The 23,974-nt window shown below is 42.3% G+C and overlaps 2 protein-coding genes and 1 pseudogene across 3 annotated transcripts in view; 2 read left to right on the plus strand and 1 right to left on the minus strand.

Annotated features, from left to right (window-relative positions):
- The window catches only part of PUS10 (pseudouridine synthase 10), a 97,589-nt gene extending 97,139 nt beyond the window's left edge, over positions 1–450 (minus strand). For both annotated transcript variants that reach the window (XM_075535842.1, XM_075535841.1), the window contains exon 1: positions 83–450. The gene's annotated coding sequence lies outside the window, so the exon portion shown is untranslated. The remainder of the gene's footprint in view (positions 1–82) is intronic.
- Positions 451–611: 161 nt separating this feature from the next.
- On the plus strand, positions 612–23,460 carry PEX13 (peroxisomal biogenesis factor 13). The gene is made up of 4 exons (XM_075535941.1): positions 612–780; positions 15,021–15,715; positions 20,741–20,866; positions 23,099–23,460. The coding sequence occupies exons 1-4, from the start codon at positions 683–685 to the stop codon at positions 23,392–23,394; spliced, it is 1,215 nt and encodes a 404-aa protein (XP_075392056.1). The 5' UTR covers positions 612–682; the 3' UTR covers positions 23,395–23,460.
- Positions 17,635–20,246, plus strand: LOC142430371 (large ribosomal subunit protein eL42-like; annotated as a pseudogene).
- Positions 23,461–23,974: the final 514 nt, after the last annotated feature.

The following is a 23,974-nucleotide window of genomic DNA, read 5'->3' on the forward strand; positions in this document are numbered from 1 at the left end:
AAGCCGCCCCCGCAAAGAGAGAAGCCACCCAGTCCACCCACACCTGCCCCGACCCAGTTCAGACCCGCGCCCCCAGCCTCACCTTTGCCCACGACGAGATTTAACCCCTTCCGCCCCTCAGAAGGAACGGGGAAGACTAAAGACATGCACCCATTGCGCGCAGGGACTCTGTTCCCCCTAGAAACGAGAGCGTCCGGACGAAAGTACCGGGCCCTCGCGCGGGGAAGGAATGCGCTGTTCCCTGCGTTTGAAGGGAAATCTGTGCAACAGCCTGGCTTTTGACGACACACCCCACCTTCCCGCGGCTGTAGGTGCAAACAGGACCTTATCCCCGGCCTAAGGGGTGCCGACCCCAGAACAACACCTGGGAAGACTCCTAAGTCTAGGGAACAGTAGCCGCTGCCAGATATATCGATGAGCCTTTACGCTCAGGTGGAGCATGGAAATCCTTTCCAGGGCGATTAAGCAAGAGTGTTTTATCGCAGACGTCCCTTCGCCCGCTAGGCAAGGCTAGCCGAGCACTGCAAGCGCAGTCCCGCCTACAGAGGTGGGCGTGGTGAAGGGTTCGGAGTTCTGCACCTCGTGCCTGGGGCGCGCCGTCGTGGGGGCGGGGCGGGGGAGGCGGGGATCCCGGCCTAGGACAGTGGAGGCGCCGAGCGGGAGCCCAGCGGAGGTGAAAGAGATGGCGTCCCAGCCGCCGCCTCCCCCCAAACCCTGGGAGACACGCCGAATTCCGGGGTCCGGACCAGGCCCAGGCCCCGGCCCCGGCCCGACTTTCCAGTGAGTGAGGGATTCCTTCAGGCCGAGCTTGAGCTCGGGGACTTGGCGAGAGGCAGTTGAGGCCGTTGCAGGGTGTTCCCTCTCGCCCTCAACCCCGTCCAGTCAGCCCCCCAACTTTGAGAGAGTCGCTGGGGGACCGGCCGGGAACCGACGAGGTGGCTTATTTAGTAGCTATTCCTGACTTTGCAGCCCCTTTTGAGGGACTCCCCAGCTCTTCTCGGGGTTCCGGTGCCGGGAAGAAAAGGGGCGGCTGCCTGCTCCTTGTTGTTTGCGGAACACCTCGCCGGAACTGCCTGAACCGGGCTTAAAGCTTTTAGACCTTTTCCCTTTAGCAACAGGCCGGGGTATTTGCCCAACCTTGTCATCCGTAGGGAGCAAAGTCTCGTAAAGCGTTTGCCCACCTCTCGAGAAGTTGGTGCAAGCCCAAAAAGGTCACTTTTACCTGTTTGAACAGGAAGTCAAGCCTGTTCGCTTTACGTTCTTTTTCACTTTAATTCCGCTCCTGTTTCCGATTGAGATTTTAAAGAAGCAACTTTAAACCTCTCAATCTACGGTTGGTCTTTGTGTATAAAAATTATGTATTTTTCTGGGGCCTTCTTTTAAAACTGTACCGAAGGAGTGTAGAACTCACAAAAGATGAAAATATAAGAATTTGAAACTTTTCGTGGCCAGATGTGTTTTGTGTTGAGTAGATCTGGACAGTCATTCCAATGAGACTTGAATGTCAGTGAGATTTTCTAACAGATTTAACTGTATTTCTGCTGTGTTCTAATATCTCATTATCTTTTATTAAGCAGTAAGTAACCCAGTGTCCTATCGGTTATGCGTTGGGCTGCTAACCACCAGGTTCACAGTTCGAAAACCAGACGCTCTGTGGGCCAAAGACGGGACTTTCTACTCTGGGTGTGGGGGGCAGTTCTACGCTGTTCTGTGAGGTCACTGAGTAGGTAGTGAGTTTGGTCTGGTTTTTGGTTGAACAAAATAGCCATCTAATTTGATAATGATAGTTACATAACAAATAATAAGCCTTAATTATGCTTTTAAACTGATGACTCTTTTTGCACTTGTTTAAGAGAGATTCTGGCTTTTAAAAAAAATTGGACTGCTTTTTGAGAGTGCGGTTTTAGTGTTGAATATGTTGAAGTAATATTTAAACTGTTTATGGTTGTTATGAAATATTTGAGAAAGATAGACACCTCTAACCCAGTAATCAATTGCAGTTGAGTAGACTCTGAGTAGACTGACTCATGGACACCCCAACCGTGTCAGAGTACAACTGTGTGCCACAAGGTTTTCACTGGCTGATTTCCTAGAATTGGTAACCAGGTCTTTCTTCTGAGGTCCTCGTGGTAACTTGAATTTCCAGCCTTTCTGTTATAAGATTAAAAATATTTTGAGATGCTGTTAACCTTCTTTGTTTGTTCTTACGAGCAGTAAGTACTGTCTCTATTGGATGTTTATTGTACTCAGTTAATGTTTTAATACTTTAGTTCTGAGGCTAGTTGGTAGTTTTATGTATGGTATTGTTTGGTACATTTCTAAGCTATCCCTCAGTTAGGAAACCCTGGTGGCCACTGTCAGATAAGCATTGGACTGCTAACCACGAGGTCAGGTGGTTCAAACTCACCAGGTGCTCTTGGAGAAAGATGAGACTATCTGTTCCAGTGAAGATTTACTGCCCTGGAAACCCCATGCACAGTTGTGAGTTGGAATTGATTGATGGCAGTAGGCTCAGGACACTAGCGTAGTTCCATGTGTCTTGTCAGCTGCAGTGTCTCCCAGGGAGTGAACAGAGGGAAGTGTCTCTGCCTCCAAGGAGGAAATTCCGGATTTCTCAGGAGAAGGCCACGCCCACACAGAGGCCTCATTGGATATGACCCGATTGACAGACTAGACTCCACCCCTTCACTCTTAATCCTCTCAAGTCCCAAATTGACACCAGATTGTGTAACTACCACAGTGGACTGCTAGCCACAGTCAGCAGTTCAAAACCATTAGCTGCTTCATTAGAGAAAGATGCAGCTTTCTACTCCCATAAAGATTTATAGTCTCAGTGACCCACTGGGCAGTTCTGCTCTGTCTTACAAGCTTGTTATGGGTCTGAAACCACTCAATGACAGTGAGTTTGGGTTTGGGGTACCCAAGAAGACAGGCAGGACCGTGTCCATTAAAATCTGTTTCTTTAACATCTGTAACCAAAAATTTACTTATATTTGGTTTTAGATGTCGGTGTTATTACAACATTTCAAAAGCCCTTGCCCCTCTAAGAAGTGTAATTTTCATGGTTCTAAGAGAAATGTTTGTGTTTCCTTTTTGAAAGGAAGTATTACTGGCTCTGTGCTCCCTGGAGTGTTACTGCTCTGTGAAAGTCCACACTGAAAGCAGCCCCTTCCCTGCACCTGGTATATTTTCAAACCTTGTCTCTCACTACTTGCTCATGTTTACCTTAGTTAGCCTGGCATTTGACAGCTCTGCTCAAAGGGAGGCTTGATCTCTTGCTAGAAACAGCTGAACTAAGTGCTGTACTCATGTGAGTAAGATTTGGGAGACCTAACCTCTGTGCAGATAAGATAAAGATCAGCCTAACATCAGACTAGATAGCCATTCAATGGTTTTTAAACTTTTAATTTGCAAAAAGAGACCTTTTGTACAGATTTTTAAAAGATTTTCATAGAGTTATGCATATGCGCAAGAGTTAATTTTTTATTTTTGCTATACTCTCAGTGCCATCAAGTCGGTGCTGACGCATAGCGGCCCTATAGGACCAAGTGGACCTGCCCCTGTGAGTGTCCGAGACTGTAAATCCTTGTAGGAGTAAAAAAACCTCATCGTTCTGCCAAGGTACATCGTTCTGCCTTGTGGTTAGTAGACCAAGGCGTAACACACTGCATTTATTAAATGCCGAAGGACCTCCTTAATCTGTACTTTTGATCAGATGGTTAGCCTTTTCTGTTTGTTTGTTGACGTTTGAAAACCATCTGTTTGGTTTTTGTTTTTAATCTGCTTCTTGGAGCACTGTGTTAAAGGAAGTTTTATAGACAGAGCTTGGGGGCAGGGGTCTTCTGGAACTGTCTGGCCCTGGAGATAGGCCATCTGGTTCTCAATGTTCTCTTTGCTTGGAGGGGTTCATCTGCATTCTTTTTGTTACACATTTTATTAGGTGCTCTTACAGATATTATTTAGTCTAAAATTCCATTAGAGCAAGCATAATTTTACAATTGCTGGCATCACCATTTTCAATATATTTTCTTTCTTCTTGAACTCCTTGATATCAGCTCCCTTTATCCCCTCCCTCCCCCACCCCACTATTCCCCTGAACTATACTATATTGAATATGGTGGTGGAGATGATGATGATGATGATGATGATTGGGGGTGCCATAACTTACACCATCACATGTATCTACTCACCTAAAATTCTGATGTTTGTTCCCCTCGATTGGGATTATAGAATCATCATTGCTATCAGTTCCCCTTTCCCGGTTCATCTGCATTCTAGCTGCACAAATTGTGAGCTTGAGTTTCTGCCCTTCAAATGAAGATTCGTTAATATTAGCTTTTAAAGGAAAACAACAGAAATGTGTTAGTCCATTGTGAATTCTAACAAAATTGAGATTAGAACAAAAGCACAGGAACAGGGTGCTTCAACTAAATGGACTGCCTGCCCCTGTTCTGGGTACTGTTAGCACCGATCCTGCTCTTTAGATGAAGCTGGGTTAGTTAATCTTAACTTCTAAAGGGAAAAAGCAAAGGTTTATGAGTTCCTCATGAGCTCAGTAGGATTGCAAGATTGAAGAGGCTAGCAAAGCCCAGGACATCTCAGGGAAGGGCAGTACCACCATTGTCTTACCTTGTACAGGTTTTCATTCCTTCAGTTTTTATATGTTATATATATGTGTGTGTGTAGAGGTTTTTGAGTTTTGTTTTCTCTACATTCCTGTGTGTTAAGGTACAAAAGAGACCCTAAATCTCAAATATAATGGAAGGAGAACTTTGATTAAATTGTAAGTAGGATAAAGATAAGACAAAGAACATCCAGATGAGGGAGACCATTAGCACCAAGTCAGAGGGCTTACGGAGAAAAGGGAGGATATTGGGGTACTGGACCTCAAAGTCATGAGGCATGAGACTGCTGTGGTTGGAAAGCCCTGGAATAATCTTGCAAGATCTTTTATCCAGTATAATATTACATGTCCAGGAGGCCTGGTAGGGCATGATCAAGGGTAATGTAACCAAGAGGAATTGCTAAAACCCTGGTGGGGACTGAGCATGATAGTGGGACAGGAGGAAAATTAAGGGAATTAGAGGAAAGAGCTAGGAGGCAAAGGGCACTTATAGAGGTCTAGATAAAGCCATGTACATATACAAATATATTTATATGAGGATGGGGAAATAGATCTGTGTGCATATATTTATAGGTTTAAGATTAAGGTAGCAGGACATTGGGCCTCCACTCAAGTACTCCCTCAATGCAAGAATACTTTCTTCTATTAAATTGGCATTCTATTCTCACCTTCCCGACACAACCGCTGAAAACAAAGAGGGTGAACAACCAAATGTGGTGAAGAAAGCTGATGGTGCCTGGCTAGCAAAAGATATAGCATCTGGGGTCTTAAAGGCTTAAAGGTAAACAAGTGGCCATCTAGCTCAAGAAACAAAGCCCACATGGAAGAAACACACCAGCCTGTGTGATCACGAGGTGTCGAAGAGATAAGGTATCAGGCATCAAAGAAAAAAAATCTTATCATTGTGTGCTCATTTCCATGATACGATTGCTGAAGACAAATGGGTGCATAAGCAAATGTGGCGAAGAAAGCTGATGGTGCCCGGCTATCAAAAGATACAGCATCTGGGGTCTTAAAGGCTTGAAGGTAAACAAGCGGCCATCCAGCTCAGAAGCAATGAAGCCCACATGGAAGAAGCATACTAGGTGTCATGGGGATCAGGTGTCATGCATCATCAGAAGAAAAAACTCTTACCATAGTGAATGAGGCAGGGAGTGCGGAGTGGAGACTCAAAGCCCATTTGTAGACCACTGGACATCCCCTTACAGAAGGGTCTCTGGGAGGAGACAAGCCATTAAGGGCGTGATGTAGCAATGATGAAAAATACAACTTTCCTTTAGTTCCTAAATGCTTTCTCTTCGCGCCCCCCCCCCCCATCATGATTCCAATTCTACCTTGCAAGTCTAGCTAGATCAGAGCATGTACACTGGTACAGATAGGAACTGGAAACACAAGGAGTCCAGGGTGGAAGAGCCCTTCAGGACCAGTGGTGTGAGCGGCGATACTGGGAGGGTAGAGGGAGGGTGGAATGGAAAGGGGGTACTGATTACAAGGATCTATATGTGACCTCCTCCCTGGGGGACAGACAACAGAAAAGTGGGTGAAGGGAGACATCGGACTGGTCAAGATATGACAAAATAATTTATAAATTATCAAGGGTTCATGAGGGAGACGGAAGTGGCGAGGGAAGAGAAAAAATGAGCTGATGCCAGGGGCCTAAGTGGAGAGCAAATGTTTTGAGAATGATGAGGGCAATGAATGTACATATGTGCTTTACACAACTGATGTATGTATGGATTGTGATAAGAGTTGTGTGAGCCCCTAATAAAATGATGAAAATAATAATATACATGTCCAGCCATAGGCCCATTTCCATTTCTATATCACACCTGCAATAGTGATGGACTGATTTGCCACCTGTTTTGCTCTGTGACAGTTTCCTTTGTCCTCCCATTTCTCCTTAAACCTGGGAAAGCCTCTGGAAAGGCTACCCGTCCCTGGGCTGGTTAAAAAAACTCATTTCAATTGAGTGGGTTCTTAGTTAGAAAAACCCTATCAGAGTAGACCTGCCCCCAAGCGTTTCTGAGATTACAGATCTTTAGGGGAGCAGGAAGCCCCATGTTTCTACCCTGGAGTGAGTGGTGGGTTTGAGCCACTTATCTTGGCTGGTTAGAAAATTGGTGGTGATCCATTTTCTGATATAATTACTGTCTGAGGACAAGGCTCTTCACTTATCTAGTTATGATCCAAAAGAATTCAATGGAGGCAAATAGATTTCAGACTTTCACTGTTAGCCTCAAAAAAAGGGGGGAAACCCTCCAAACTCTCTGCCTTCGAGTCCATGCCAACTCATAGCGACCCTATAGAACAGGGTGAAGCTGTCCCTGTCTCTGACACTACTGTTCATGGAGTAGAAAGCCCAGTCCCTCCTGTTACCCCTGGTCTTCTGCAAACCTAGTGCTGAGAATTTAAGTTCTGATATACCTGTCCTCTACAGTCCCCTCTCTGTCCAGCATGTTTCCTGTTGCCTCTAATTGGTTTACCTAAGAACACTCCAGAACTCACCACCATTGAGTCAGTCCTGACTCAGGAGCCCTGTAGGACAGCGCAGAACTGCCCCTGTGGTTTCCAACACTAATTCTTTGTGGCAGTAGAAACCCTCCTCTCTCCCCATGTCCCTGGGAAGCGGCTGTATAATTGATTGCTGGAGTCAGGCTGAGGTTATGACCACTGAAGCCGTAGCTAATTTGTCTAATTTCTTGGCTTTGAGGCTACATCAGAGCCCCTCCTCTAAGTCCATACATTTCTAAACATCCTGAATTTTTCTTTGTCTGAAACTTTCGACACCGGGTGACGAGTTGCTCTGCAGCAGAAAGGCAAGGCCTACTCTTCAGTTTGTTAAGTGTAGACGCATCTGCTGGCTTTCCGCTCTCTGTATTATTGCCTCCACTTTGGAGCAGAGCTGCTTCACTGCCTGGCAGGCCTCTGATATCTCTGAAAGCTTTGTTTCATGTTGTTTCATTGGAGTCTTTGAGAGAGGAAAAAGTAGCAGGTTGCCTGTACTTTGTTTGCAATGTTATCATGAAAGATGAAATTAAATCTTTTTCGTAGGTTAGAAATTACCATTTTGCAACTCCAAATTCAGTGTTTGATTTGGGCAAGAATCATGCACGGATGCCAAACCATTGACTGGACAGTTGTTGGGGAATAGGACTTTTGCATGACACCATAGTCACTCCATAGATTATATACTAATTACAAAAGGGAAAGTATGTTTGAATACAGAAATCTGACAATCCTCACCTTACCCAAGTATGTTAGTCTGGGTAGACTAGAGAAAGAAATCCATGGACACACATATGTGTATAAGAAAAATATTTGGAAAAAAAAGAAAGAGATTTATATACAAGAGCAGTTGTACATTGAGAAAATATCCCAGCCCAGTCCAGGTCAAGTCCATAAGTCTGATATTAGCCCATATTTCCTATATCAATCTATAAAGTCCACTTCAAACTCATGAAACACATGCAGTGATGCCGATGCAGAAGCTCACAGGCCAGTGGGTAGAAAGTCTTTGGATCCAGTGTCATTGGAAACATCTCAGCACTGTGGCTTTTCCAGCTTCCGAGGTCTGGTTGCGTCCATGTGGCTTGTCTTCTACAATGTCTCCCAGGGAGTAGCAGAGAGAGAGAGGTGTCATCCATCTCCATGGAAGAAGTACCAGATTTTCCAGAATTCTCAGGAGAAGGCCATGCCCATGCAGAAGTCTCATTGGCTATCTCCAGCTTGACAGCCTAGACTCCACCCCTACACTCTTTTAAACTGACACCAGATTAGGTGACTACTGCACTAAGCAATCAGTTTTAACAACACAATGACGAGATATTCTGGCATTATGTGTCTATAGATGTGGTAAAACATGAAGTACATAAGCAACATCACTCATGAATTATTCTTGCCCAAAATGTTAACCTTTTTGAACCAAACCTCTAGTTCTACTTTTCAGTATAACAGGATCTATAAGGAATGCACATCTGAGTTAAACATTTTTAGAAATATGAATCCAGACTGAGGCATTCTATAAGAATCTAGCCAAAAAAACAAGTCAAGAACATTTTATTTTCTTGAATACAAGGGGGTACCCAAGAAAAACTGGAATTGGACTTGGTGGAGCAGAGCTCTTGTAGTGCACATTTTTCCCACTAGACTAGCATCGAGCAACTCGCTCTGAGTTAGTGCACCCAGTGCCGTGGCCTGGGAAGGTTCTCTCTGGTCACAGAATTTTTTACGTAAAAGCAGTTCTGCTTGAAACTCAGTTTTTGTTATGGCCAATTTAAGAGAACAGCATGCCACTGTGAAATTTTGTTTCCTGTTCCGTAAAAAATGCCACAGAAACTGTTATGTTGAACACAGCGTATGAGGATAGAGCTATGGGAAAAACTCAAGTTGTCCAAGTGGTTTTCTCGTTTCAAAAAAGGTGAAATGTTGATTGATGACAAAGCTCATTCTGGATGTTCGTCGGCTTCCCAAAGGGACAAATATGTCGACTTGTAGTGCGTTTGGAGTTCATTCCACCAGGTCAGACTGTTCATCAAGTTTTCTATTTAGAGGTTCTGAAAAGATTGTGTAACTTTGTGGGACAAAAGCCTGATTTGGGGGAGGGGGAGAAAGGGGGAACCCATCACAAGGTTGACTGTATTGCCCCCCGAAAGGAGACGAATAACAGAAATGTGGGTGAAGGGAGACAATGGACAGTGCAAAGTACGAAATAATAACAATATGTAATTGATCAAGGATTCATGAGGGAGGGAAAGGAGGGGCAAAAAAGAAGAGCTTTTACCAAGAGCTTAAGTAGAAAATATTTTGGAAATGATGATGGCAACATATGTACAAATATGCTTGATACAACTGATGTATGGAATGTTTTAAGAACTATAAGAGTCCCCAATAAAATGATTTTTTAAAGAAGGAAATGTAAAAGAAGGAGGTAGATAAAATGTTTAATGTTTTAAAATATATAAAAACTTAAAAAAAATTTTAAAGACCTGATTTGTGGAAGACAGACTAGTTTTGCCACCATAACAATGCACCTACTCACGCAGCCACTCATTGTGCCAGTTTTGGGCAAAAAACAGCATGCCTCTCAACCCACGCATCTTACTTGACCTCGCTCCGTGCAACTTCTTTTTGTTTCTGCAAATGAAGAGGGACTTGAAAGGACAGCAATTTGACGATATAGATGAGATGAAGAAAAAAAACAAGGGATATGCTGTCAGCCATCCGAACCGATGAATTTGAAAAATGTTTCCAAGAATAGAATCCCAGATTTGGCAAATGTATTAAGTATAACAGTGAGTACTTTGAAGGCGATAGGTTGTTTTGGAAAAAAATTAAATACATAGCTTTGAAAAAAATTCCAGTTTTGGGGGGGTAACCCCTCAAACCACAGTTTGTAGCAGAGGAGACAAAACTGCCACATAGAATGTGTGGACCGTAACTGAGCTTCTTTTCCCCAAACAGATCAAAAACAAAAGAAGCTGGACTCATAACTCAATAATAAACAGCAAAAATAAAAACAATTAAAAATTGGTCCAAAGATCTGAATAGACATTTGTGCTAAGATCAAACTGTGGAAATAAATACTTGAAAAGATGCTCAGTCAACATCATCAGCCAGAAAGGAAATGCAGATCATGAAAACCACAGTGAGATGCCACTTTTTGCACCCTCAGACAAAACTCACTGCCATCGAGTTTTGCCCACTGCTAGTTGACCCACCCTGTGAGTTTCGGAGATCAGTACTGACATAGCCCCTTTTAGGACAGGGGAGAACTGTCCCTGTGGGTCTGGGTTCCCAAGACAGTAACTATTTCTAGGAGAGTAAAAGCCCCATCTTTCTCTATAGGGTTGCCACAAGTCAGAATTAACTCAGGAGCAGTGTTTGTTTTGTTTCGCTATTCTCCTTTGGGGCAGATTATGGTTTTGAACTGCCGACCTTACAGCTCGCAACCCAATGGGTAACCAGGCTTCCCTTTGGATGGGCCAACTAAAAAACAAAACTCACTGCCCTTGAGTTGATTCTGATTCATGGCGACTCTGTAGGAGACTAGAACTGCTCCTGTGGGTTTCAAAGACTGTAACTCTTGACAGGAGTAAAAAAAAAAATCTTTCTCTCACAGACAGGATGATGGTTTCAAACTGCTGACCTTGTGGATCACAGTCCAACTCATAACCACTATGTAACTAGGGCTTTTAGGATGGATATAACCAAAAAGACAGAAAGTAAACAGGTTGGCCCAGATGTTGAGGAATTAGAGCCCTGGTCATATGTTTGGCCTGTGCCTTGTAGGAGAAGAGGAAGACAGGTAAGCAAATGTAAGCTGTTATTCAAATCAGTGGAATCCTGGTCACAGAGCAGTTATATGTTGGACTGTTAACTTCAAGGTTAGCAGTTTGAAACCAGCCACTCCTCAAGACAGAGGAGACTTTCTACTCCTGTAACTCTGCAACCTGCAGGGGCAGTTCTACCCTGCCTTATAGGGTTGTTATGAATCAGATGACAGTGATTTTTTTTTTAATTCAGTAATTGTGGGAAGGGCTTCTATATTGTAGAATTAATACAACTGGAAATTTTCTCAGTAGCAAAGCTTTCTCTATAAAGAAAGCTATGTTATCTACATGATGGCTTAAGTTTCTTGTTCTAAATTGGCATTCTGAGTAATCTACAGGACAGTGGAGATGAGAATGACTACTTGAAGCATAAAGAAACAAAAGCATGGGATATGTGAATGGGAAAGGGAGAGATTTAGAGGATGAATAAGCAAAATTATCAGGTACAAATAAAATAGATGAGCATTGTGAGGGCTAGCTCAGTCAGTAGAGCATGAGACTCCTAATTTCAGAGTCGTGGGTTCCTGCCCCACGTTGGGCGCCATTTTGTGGGGAAACCAGCCCCTCACACTGTCACAGGTTCTGTAAGCACAGCTGTACAATTAAGATACATAAGGTTATAGTAAAGTCATGGAAGATAGGAGAGACAGAAAAGAGTAAAATGAAAGAATCAGACACATTTCATGGTAGCATGCTCACCTCAGCCCTTGGTGGTCCACATGGAGACTCAGGAGGAGCAGAGGGTGAGAGAGAGCACGATGTATTTCAAAATAAAGGCTTATATATTTTGGGGGACATGCAAGCCCCTTAATTACAGGTTAAGACATGTCACAGGAAAGGGTTGTACTATAGGTAATCAGCAATGGGAGGGGAACCATCTAGGGGTGTAGATGCTGTAGGAAGAAGAGGGGGATTAAGGGTACGCATGTGACAAGATGGGCAGATTCTAGATTCATGGTAGCAGCCTAACCTTGATTGTCCTTGAGCTGAAGACTTGATTTATTCTAAGCTTTCAGGGGGAGCAGTCCACTGTCCCTAACAGTAGGGAGTGAGCCCCACCTACAGCAGGACAGACAATAGGGTGTGGTGCCTTCAAGGAGATAACTTGACAATCATTTACCATTAGTTATAATCAGTGTCCTAGGTCTGACATATATATTTGGGGGAGAGAAGCTGGGGAAAAGTCTCTTTATATGCCACAGACTAGTCCTACTGCTATTACAGAAATGCATCTCATATCATGCTCGGTGTGAAAACAATTTCTTTTAGAAAAATTAATACCAGACTAGTCCCAAAGAGCTTAAAGATGTCCCAAATGTCCAACTTTTCCAACATGGTATATCACTCCATTTCCCATAATGTTAACCACCAATCCTCTCAGAACTCAACAAAACATTGTGTAAATGACTGTTAAATCGCAAATCTGAAGATTGTTCCTTGGTCTGCCAAGTACCCCTGATCCCCAGGACTGCGGAAGCTGGTGAAACCTGGTCAGGTGATGGCCTGCAACTTAACGCCCAAGATTCAAAGGTTAGGGCAGAGACAAGCCAAATGCAGGGTTCAGAGCCAGAAGCCAAAATTGTCCAAAAGTCAAAGCTGGCTTCCTGCTTCTAGGAACCACCCCACTCCCACCCTTCTCAGGATAGAGAAGTGGCAAAAATGGAGGCTTTGAGAAGGTGTGTTTTTTGTCTTTCAGCAGAGTCTCCTCCCAAGGAAACAAAGGGTGGTCATTTGAGTCACATCTAGTAAATTGGAGACTCAGAATACACCTCACCTAAATCCTGAGCTAATCTTGGCCTAACAGAAATTTCCAAAATGTGATTATAACCAACAGGCTTAGAGAGCACAATTTACAGTATATCACAAAAGGGATTATGGCAAGAAAGGCCATATTAAGTAGTTGACTACATCACTGAGTGACATCCTTTAATAAAATACAGTAAAAATATGCATAGCAGTGTCAAATTACTAAAGCATACGGCTCATTATCTGTGTTTTTCTCATTAGATTGGCACAGCTGGTTCACAGACCACACATGGAATAGCATGGTCCTCAAGAAACAGAATTCATAGCTAAAATCCTCCCACAAAGAGAACACCGAGTCCATAGGACTTCACTGGTGACTTTTACCAAACTTTTAAGGAAGAAAAAAAGTACACAACCGTGTTCACAAAGTAGAAGAAGATGAAGCACACACTCCCGAACGCTTATAAAGAAATTATTAAGACCTTGATGCCTGAAGCCTGACAAAAACAACAGAATATTCTCATTCATAAATATAGGTCCCCAAAAAATTCAGCAGGATGTTTGGCATAACTAATCCAGCAATATATTGTGACTACTTGGTTCTATTGCAAGAATACAAGGAGCCATTAGCATTTGAGTCTTAATTATTTACCATGTACATGGCCGTCTTAATAGATACAAATAAGTTCAGTTTGCATTCATGATAAAAATAACGCTTAGTAAACCTTAAATGGAAAAGGAACTTCTAAATCTCTAGCAGAATCTGCATCATTGTTGATAACGGTCCCTTTGAAATGGGGACTGAGACAAGGACCCCTTGTCACCGCTTTATTCTGGTGGCACCGCAGATCTGAGGCAATGTCACATGGCAGACCCCACTCACATCAGCATTCCCTACTAACAACTCCATTGGAAGTCAGTCTGACAAGGCAAATACCTTTTTCTTCTTAAAAAATTTTATTTCATAACCTGCTGTGTTTTGAACAGTGAATCATAACATTGACTGAGAATGAACATTTTAGAATGATAACATCAGCAAATTACATGCTGTAACATTAAATGTAATCTGTGTTACTGATGCTAACCTCCGCCCCCCCCCACACACACAAAGGATAACCCTAAGTGCAGTTCCTCCTAAATCAAACACATAATTCGAGGACTGTACAACTTTAATATCAAATGACTAATACCTAAAATTCTTTGTGAAGGCTGGAAGCTGCTTAAGTAAACATCTGTCAGAGGAGGAGAACTCAAATATTTCCCACTAATAGTAACAAAAATGTTCAGACTTCACCCTGTCAATGGTGGGAAATTTGTGAAATGTGGAGAAAAAATGCAGGAAAGTGAAATTTTAGGAAGACCCCATTTATAATGTTAAAAAAAACCCCAAAACCTCACATATCTAGGCCGTTGTGACTCATAGTACCCCTATAGAACTGCCCGTTTCCAAAAATAACTCTTTACAGAAGTAAAAAGTCTCATCTTTCTCTTGCAGTCAGCTGGTAGTCTTGAATTGCTCACCTTGTGGTTTGCAGCACAATACATAATCCACTATGCCACCAGGGTAGAGGTTGGTGCTGGATGTTATTTATGTCTGACCTTGGCTTCACTGGGATCAAGACATGGACTGATGTTGATTCCTGTGAGGTTAGAGAAATTTGGTGCTACTTATACCTGTCCTATGTCCCCGCTTTTTTTCATCCCCTTTTTTTTTCATACACTATGATACAATAGAGTAATTTTTAAATGTAAAAAAAACAAAATAAATAATTGGAGTATCTATTGATTGAAACTCTCAGTATTAAAGATTTCATTCTCAAATTAATGGGCATATTCACTGTAATCCCAAATAGAATCTTTAGAGAACTTTGGTTTTTAGGGGAAAGAAAGAGTGTAGAACTTAAAACTCTACTCATTGAGAGGACTTGGTTTAATCAGTATTGTCATATTATAAAACCATAGTAATTATGATCCTGTCATCTGGAGGCATGCATGAACAAATAAATACCCAGCTGTAACCAATCCTGAGAAAGTAAAACAAGCGTCTTTAAAATAAATCTCTGGTTAGAGATAATACTAGTAATGCCAGCAAAAATAAACCCAAAGAAAAAGTTAATAGCCTTGAGTCTGCTCTTCCATCTTACTGCTCATTTTGTATTGCCACTTGAGGTTTGGAGCCTCTGGAGATTAAACTCTTCCTTACTCAAACGTCTTTGGTGGAATCTGTCTCTGGACTGGATATGTAACAGGTGTTAGCAGTTATTTTGAATTGGACTTGAACTGTGTGCTTAGATGACCAGTTTCTGTCTTTTTGGTTTTAGATCTGCCGATTTGGGTCCTGCTTTATTGACAAGACCTGGACAACCAGCACTTACCAGAGTGCCCCCACCTATTGTCCCAAGGCCATCACAGCAGACAGGAAGCAGCAACCTGAACTCTTTCAGACCTGCGTACAGTTCATTTTCTTCTGGATACGGAGCCTACGGGAACTCATTTTATGGAAGCTATAGCCCGTATAGTTACGGATATAATGGGCTGGGGTATAACCGCTTCAGAGTAGATGATCTCCCACCTAGCAGGTTTGTCCAGCAAGCTGAAGAAAGCAGCAGAGGAGCCTTTCAGTCCATTGAGAGTATCGTGCATGCCTTTGCCTCTGTCAGTATGATGATGGACGCGACCTTCTCCGCTGTCTACAATAGCTTCAGGGCTGTGTTGGATGTAGCAAACCACTTTTCCCGATTGAAAATACATTTCACCAAGGTGTTTTCAGCTTTTGCCTTAGTTAGGACTATACGGTATCTTTACAGACGGTTACAATGGCTGATAGGTTTAAGAAGAGGCTCTGAGAACGAGGACCTGTGGGCGGAAAGTGAAGGAACTGTGGCTTGCCTGGGCGCAGACGACAGAGCAGTTAACTCGGCAAAATCCTGGCCAATATTCTTGTTCTTTGCTGTTATCCTTGGTGGACCTTACCTTATCTGGAAACTGCTTTCTACCCAAAGTGATGAAGTTACAGGTGAGAGTGAATGAAAGACATGTAGCCATCTCAGCTTTCCAGAGCAGATTTGTTAAGTTAGAATTACTCTTGTCCTTACTCTTTTTTATGCAGTTATATTTTCAGTTACGAATTTCAAAATGTCTCTCTCTCTCTCTCTCTGTCTCTCTCTCTCTCTCTGTCTCTCTCTCGACCAGAGTGGCTGAGACTGCTTCTGTTCTTTGTCCCTGTAGCCTATGTTGTTTAGAATATTTATTTTGTTAATTTTATTTTAAATGTTTTTGGAAAAAAAAAAAGAATTTCAAAATGTTGAGCATATATCAAAAACAGACTGGTTTAGTCACTGCCCTGGTGGTGTAGAGATTATGAGTGGGTTGACTGCTAATTGCAGGGTCAGCAGTTTGAAGCCACCAGCCGCTCCAAGGGAGAAAGATGAGACTTTCTACTCCAGTAAAGAGCTACAGTCTCGAAACTCACCAAGGCAGTTGTCCTCTTGGGTCACTGTGAGTCAGCATCAATTCGTGGCAGTAAGTCTGGTTTGAGAGTTTGAGTTCCTTTAAAAGTGCACGTTTTCTCAGGTCATGAACTTGGTACTGTGGAGAACACAGAGACACCATAGGGTATAACTCCTGCATTTCTAAACTATTGCCAGGATATAGAAACCATTCGCCAATAACTACAATGAGGCAGAAAGACGGGTGGGTGGCAGCTGGTGAGAGAAGTAAATTTTAATGAGCCTGTATAAGACACTGGCCTAGGGATTTTGTGGCTTTCACCCATTCAATTCTGATAGCAACACTGAAAGATCAGAATTACCCTCATTTCATAAGTGAGCCTCAGAAATCACTCATTCAAGGTCACTTCCCTATTCATAAGGTAGAACCAAAAACAAAATCAGGCCTGTGTGAGTTATCAGAGTTTTGGTGAGAACAGTTGCTCAAACACTTGAAGACGTTGGGAACACCAACACTAGTCAATTTAAAACAAAGCGCATGATTCCCTGTGGTTTCCTTGCCTCGTGATTACCCAGCAGCTGTTGATCCTGCTCAGTTGCTTACTTGAGAAGTGGTTGATGACTTCAAAGTGATTAAAGAATCCATGTCTATGAATAGAAAAACTACAGACAAGAATATTTGCAAAGAGATTGAAAATTAATTCCTAATACCTGAAGTGGAATCGCTAAAATGTGATAAAACCGAATGTGGTAAAAAATAAATATATATACATGGAGCAAAAAAAGGCGTAGGGCAAAATTTATGGAGCTCACAAAGATGAAAAGTATTTAAAATTCATGGTTGTTCATCAAGTAGTTTACAGAAAATATTTGAATCTGTCATGTATCACTGTCCCATTAGAGTCAAAGGTGAACTTCATTCACTTTTTTGTGAATAAACAATGTCGATTCTATGATATAGAAGCTGAATCTCCTGGCTTGCTTTACCACACAGCAGCAGTTTAAGGTCAGCTGTGGTAAATTTGAAATTTTTCTGAACAAGCATCACCATCAACCACTATAAAGCACTCAATGGCTATGGAGATTAGCTTTTGATAATTTTTTATATGCTTCCCAGACGATGAGAAGTTAAAACAAGAAACCACACAGACAACCATTCAGCACAAATTTGCAGTAGATAATTGAGAAGCCTCAACATTTTCATAAAAAAGGGAATTCAGAAATAATGAATCTTTCCACACACTCTTTGAACCCCCTGTATTATCCAAAATCAAAAGACTACAGCAGGTTTTTTAAAAACGCAATTATAAAGGAAATTTTCATCTTGCAAAATCCATTTAATTGTATAATTGACAGGCTTCTACTTAATCTACAATTGAAAATCAATCTGCAGTGTAATGACATGGTAAAAATCGAATAGTAAAAGAACCACTTAATGTAATTCTGTAAACTCATTTTAATACACTCGTTTAGTGTGCTATAGATTGACAACATTATTTGGCAGTACCTAACAATGGACTCACACAGTGACAATTGTGAGGGCTTCTCGTGCTGATAACGGCGGCTCCCGTGAACATGGTGAACGTTCCTGAAACCCACCAGACTTTCTGTAAGAAGTGTGGCAAGCATCAGCCCCACAAAGTGACACAGTCCAAGAAGGGCCAAGATTCTCTGTGTGCCCAGGGAAAGCGACGATATGACGGGAAGCAGAGTGGTTGTGGTGGGCAGACTAAGCCATTTTCCGGAAGAAGGCTGCCACGACAAAGAAGATTGTGCTGGGGCTTGACTGCGTTGAGCTTAACTGCAGGTCTAGGAGAACGTTGGCTATTAAGCGATGCAAGCCTTTTGAACTGGGAGGAGATAAGAAAAAGGGCCAGGTGATCCAGTTCTAAGCTTCATCATGGTTTATTGACAAAACAATAAAGTTTTAATGTTACATATAACTAAAAAAAAAATGTTACATATACCTTAAAAAAATGTGTGAGGATGGAGCAGTGGTTTGTCCTGTTTTGCTTAGGGTCACTATGAGTCGGAACTGGCCTGCAGGCACCTGATATCAACATCTGTGTGAAGTATTTTTATAAATGAAATAATAAATTTTAGTATAAATCAGTATCAACAGATGAACATTTATTATCAATTTTGATGGTAGGAAATGCTACCTTTGAACCCCACCCCTCTAAGAAAAAAGTACATTATTTTTAGTAAACTCGATTGTTAATTTACCAACAGCAATTATGTGGAAAATGTTTTCCTCATTATATGAGGAACATTATATGTAGCTACAAACTGATACTCATACAAAGTTTACATAAGAACATTTTACTAAATTAAAACACCTTTTATTTTGCCTCTTTGCCTGTAAAGCCTAGGACATTTACCATTCAGCCTTTTGAGAACACAGCGAAGGGACCATCTCTGCCCTCCTGTGGCTGTACAGAAAAACCAGTGCTCCCAAGAACTGACAATGTCATTGGAAATGCTTCAGCAGACTGGTGAAGCACTGAAAGTGCTCACTCACCTGAGCCAAGAAATTTATAAGGCAGTTATCTAGCCAACCAGCTGGAAGATATCCATATTTGTCCCCATTCCACAGAAGGGGACCCCAACAATGTGGAAATGACCTAATAATATCATTAATATCAGGTCATTCAACAACAGTCACAGCAGTACAGCCACAGGGAGCTGCTAGAGATTCAAGCCAGATTCAGAAGAGGAAGTGGAACAAGAATATTGTTACATCAGATCATTGTAAGATGGAGCTTGGCTCAAGGCAGAGAATACAGAAAAATGTTTACTTGAGTTTTAATGGCTATCCAAAGGCATTGGGCTGTGTGGATCCTAACAAAGTATAGATAGCCTTGCGAAGAATGGGAATTCCAGAACACTTCATTGTGCTCTTGTGAAACCTGTACGTTGACCAAGAGGCAGTTCAACTAGACCAAGAGAAGACTGAGTGGTTTAAAATCAGGAAAGGTGTGTGTCAGGGTTGTATCCTTCCACAGTCTGTCTGTTGAGCCGAGCACCTGATAAACTGGACTTTATGAAGAACTCGCATCAGGAGTGGGAGAAGTCATATTAACATCAACATGCAGATGACTTGATGCACTTGCTGACGAAGGTCAAGCATTGAAGCTTTCAATATGGCTTACAGCACAATGTGAAAAACACCAAAGTCCTGGACCAATAGTTAATATGAAAAGAGAAAAGATTGAAGTTGTCTAGGAGTTCATTTTGCTTGGATCCACTGTCACTGCTCATGGAAACTATAGTCGAGATCAAATGTCACACTGTATTGGGTAAATCTGCTGCACTAGACCTCTTTAACTTGTGAAGAGTATGGATGTTACTTCAAGGAGAGGAATAGTGTGCCTCACCCAAGCCATGGTATTTTCATTTGCTTCATATGCATGTGGAAGTTGGACATTGAATTAAGACCAAAGAAGAGTCAATGCATTTAATTATGGTGCTGGGGAAGAATATTGAAAGTATCCGGGGGAAAAAAACAACAAACCAACATACCGATCTGTCTTGGAAGAAGTACAACAAATCTGTCTTAGAAGCTAGGATGGAGAGACTTCATCGCATGTGCTTTGGACATGTTATCAGGAGAAACCAGTCCCTGGAAAAGGACATCGTGCTTGGTAAAGTGGAAGGGCAAGGGGGAATAAAGCCCTTGAGGAGATTGATTGGCACAGTGGCTGCAACAATGATCTCAACCCTAACAACTCAGGACCAGGCAGTGTGTTCATAGGGCTGCTGTGAGCCGAAACAGACCCAGCTGCACCTAACACAGCGCCACCAGGGAAGCTAGCAGGTTACCCCAAGTCAGGATGAGTAAACAAGGATAGGCTTTGGTCCACAGCCAGCAGCCATGTGTCTCCTTCTGGTCCAGGTGTGCCCTTGGCCTCGGCCTCTGTAGACCAGCCAGCTCTGCCTCACAGTCTTGTGGCATCTATGCGATTCCGCTACTCTGTCTCATGGTCTCCTTGCCCCTGTGTCTCGTCTCCGCATGCATGATGTCTGTTGCCTCCGCCACTTAAGACAGAGAGTTCCACTGGTGGTTTCTCCACCTTGTTGGTGGCCTGAGAAATTCTATGCTCCTGCTTCTGAGATGGCTCCTGCTTACAGCCAGGGGAGTGTCACCTAAAACTCTCTATTAGGTTACACCTGCTTGTTTGCATAGAGCCCCCCCCCCCCCATGGATAGAAAGGCCGTGTGAAGCAATTTCACCTCACCACACTGCCATAGAGAACGTTTTTCAAACTCTGGTTTTCAGTGTAGGCATAGAGGAGTATAGAGTCGGGCAATAGTACCCTGTCTGTAATAGGTGCCCAGTGAATGAAGATTGGTCTTGCACTGTGGTAGTTGGAAGCCCTGTGAAGCACAGTTGACTATGACGCCTGTGGAGTTGCCACCACTACCAATCTGTCAGTGGCAACAGGTCAGGTTTTGAATTACAAGATTGACTTTTGGAAGGGAGCTTTCTCTTGTTGGGAATCATTTATGCAGCTAACAAATCATGGTCAGTGAAATAACATTTTAAAAATTAAATTTGACTAAATAAATCTAATTCTTAATTTGACTCACAGACAGCGCTAACTGGGCAAGTGGTGAAGATGATCATGTAGTTGCGCGAGCAGAGTATGATTTTGCCGCCGTGTCTGAAGAAGAGATCTCCTTCCATGCCGGCGATATGCTCAACCTAGCGCTCAAAGGTAGTTGAACTTGTGAACTCTCAGTATTTGTAAATGTTTATATCACTAACTGCAACAGAGGATCTAGGTAATAATTAACTCTGGGGGTTCCTAGAATTTCTCTTTTGTGTCAGTTTCGACCTTTCAAGTCTGCCGTAAAGCAGGAGAGGACTGTCTCCGCAGGACTGTTCCAAGATGATGTTGATGTCGTAACTCATCTAAAGGAACTCAACACTTGAATTCCAGGGGGTTACACATTGGGCCCCCAACCAGAGGTCCAGCCCTCCATGGGAGAAAGATGAGGTTTTCTATTGCCGTAAATAATTACAGACTCAGAAACCCACAGGAGCAGTTCTACCCGTCCTAGACAGTTGCTGTGAGTCGGAATTAGCTCGATGGCAGGGGGTCGAGTTGACTTGAGTTGAATCATCCTCACATAAAAGTCTGATGGAAGTACTGATTATAGCAAATGTAATAAACCAAACAATTGTTCACCATCTTCTGGAAATCCCCATCTGTCCTTGATGGCAGGCTTGATAGTTATTGTTTCTTGATTGTTTAGTATTTCATTCAGAAATATTTTTGAACTCTAGGAATCTCTACTTATAAAAACCTGAGCAAGAATGTATACCTATGGCAAGTACTATTTTTTCAGGAGGCTTTTTGGTGTGGGTTGATTTTCATCACTGTTGGTTGCTCCAGACAGGAGAGGCTGTGGTTGCACCGTAGATGGTCCCTCCCAAGCTTTCGAGGCCCTGAGAACTGTTAGGCCAGTTGACCTTGGCTTTTTCCAAGATCACGGTCCCGGGTCTCCAGGCGCAGCTAGTCTTTCCCTCAAGGTGTTTAATTATGCCTAAGTTTTCATCGTTTTACACCCCCCCCCCTCCCATATGCTCTGCTACTTTCATACATATATTTGCAACACAGGAGAATACATGAATAGAAGAGCGATTTATTTGTAAGAGGAATTATTAGAAACAGGAACAACACAGATAATTAGTCCAGGTAATCTGAGTAAAAAGAATGATAAAGTGGATCTCTGTTATATTTCAGAGAAGTTTTCTATCAATATTCTTCAGCTAATAGTGCCTCTTAACATTTTAGCTTAGACTTTTTTGCTTTCTTTTTTCTCCATGGCCCTAATAAAATGTGTTTTAGCATTTAAAACAAAATCAGTCACAGCCCTGGGTAAGTGTTTAACCTCTAATGGAGTTCCAAGCAAAAATCTTATGTTTGGGCTAAAATATGTTGAAATAAGACAACAGATTAAACAGCTTTTTGAAGACATGGATGTTATAGTTTGGAAAATATAACACAAAACTAAATCTATGAAGTGCCTCTCCTACTGTATGTTGTCTTTACTTTTTATCGTGTAAATAGAAGGAACTTGAGTCTTAGATTTTTGCTCACCCTGGACTAAAATTAGCATTATCTTCAGGATTTTTTTATCACAGTCACATGAAAGCACTTGCATTATGTATTTTTGCCAAACGTATGTACAGAACCATGACTCCACAGAGGGATCTATTTGTTTGCTGTGCTCATCTCTGATGGACCCTACTGGCAAGGCCCTGAGATACTCTCTCCTTAGACTTAGGCTTGAAATAGGAAAGGCATTCAGGGATGAACCTTCAAAATTGGGATGAGTGAAATACAGAAGTACAGACACTATATGATCTCATGGGTAATGAAATAAGCAAATATGTAGTAACCAAAGATAATGAAAGGATACTGGGGCTGAGAGCGAGTGAGCAGAAGGAACGTTTCTGTGGATGGGGACATGGAGTTCATGTCCCTGGCGTTGGACTGTCATCTGAGAACAGAGGAACCATAATGGTAAAACAGGCGAAGTGTATCCAGTGTCATTGAACTGAAGTGTGGGAACTGCTAGCTTGTCACCACAATGAGAAAACAACCAGCCAAAACAGAAGAGAGTTGTTGGTGTTGGTTTTCAGTTTCTGAGAGGACAGAATCCCCTCATGCTTATGAATGGATCGGTTGATAGAAATATGTTCTTGAAGGGAATAGACTAACTTGAGCTCAGAAGAACAACTAACTTTAAAATAAAACATACCTAACTTTTAAGAATGGAGAATGGACCCTAAAGATGTCCTCGCCGCATTTGACTTTGAATCTAAATGTATATACTATTTTGTTATGTAAACACACCCAGATTTTAATTAGTATTGTACTGTCCATATTCCTCCAGGAGGTGTCAGAATTACAAGACTGACTTTTCTTTTCTTCCGTCAGCCCAACAGCCCAAAGTACGTGGCTGGCTTCTGGCCAGTCTTGATGGTCGAACAACAGGACTTATCCCTGCTAACTATGTCAGAATCCTTGGCAGAAGACGAGGTAGAAAAGCAGTGGAGTCGAGCAAGCTCTCCAAGCAACAGCAGCCTTGTCCCAACGCAACACTAAGAGACACCACTGCTGCCCCTTCTCTGGATGAACAGGAAGCTGCCTTCGAAGCTGTTTTTGTGGAAACTAATAAGGTTCCAGCTGTACCTGATCCCACTGGGAAAAGTGGGGATAAACAAGAGTTGTGATCTCTTCCGGGTTTGTCTGCAGTCGAGAACTGTAGAGTGCTTTTAAACATGGTTTCTAACAAACACATTAATCTGCCATAATGAAACATTGGTTAGTGGGTATTTCAGGTGTTTTGCTGCTAGGGATTATTAGAATTGTACACTGGTGTGTTGGTCTAGCAGCCTGACTGCATTTCCCAGGTCAGTGGACCATGAGGACATTTGTTGCCCCCAGACTTTAATGTCGTGGAGATTGCGCTCATTTCCATCCTGCCTACACCCCTGGTTTGACGAGAGAGTAGCAGTGGTGACCCGTGAAACACAGCGTGCTGTAATAGCAGTCATTAAAACTAAAAATTCTATCTTGGCTGACTCAGGATCCTCAGAAATTGAGTGGAAGCATGTAATTATGAGAACCAGGCCATGAAGCGTGTTTTCTTTTTTTACAACTTTCGGTAAACTAACTGTAAAATCTGCTATCTGTTTTATATCCCAGTAATTGGTTTGCATTAGGCAGTAAAATGTTTTGCCTCTAAACCGTACTATCACCTTTTATTACTGTTTTCTTATTTGTTTGTTTTTTAACTTTAAAGGACACTTA

This window comes from Tenrec ecaudatus, chromosome 17 (genome assembly GCF_050624435.1).
Source record: "Tenrec ecaudatus isolate mTenEca1 chromosome 17, mTenEca1.hap1, whole genome shotgun sequence".
Lineage (NCBI taxonomy): Eukaryota > Metazoa > Chordata > Mammalia > Afrosoricida > Tenrecidae > Tenrec > Tenrec ecaudatus.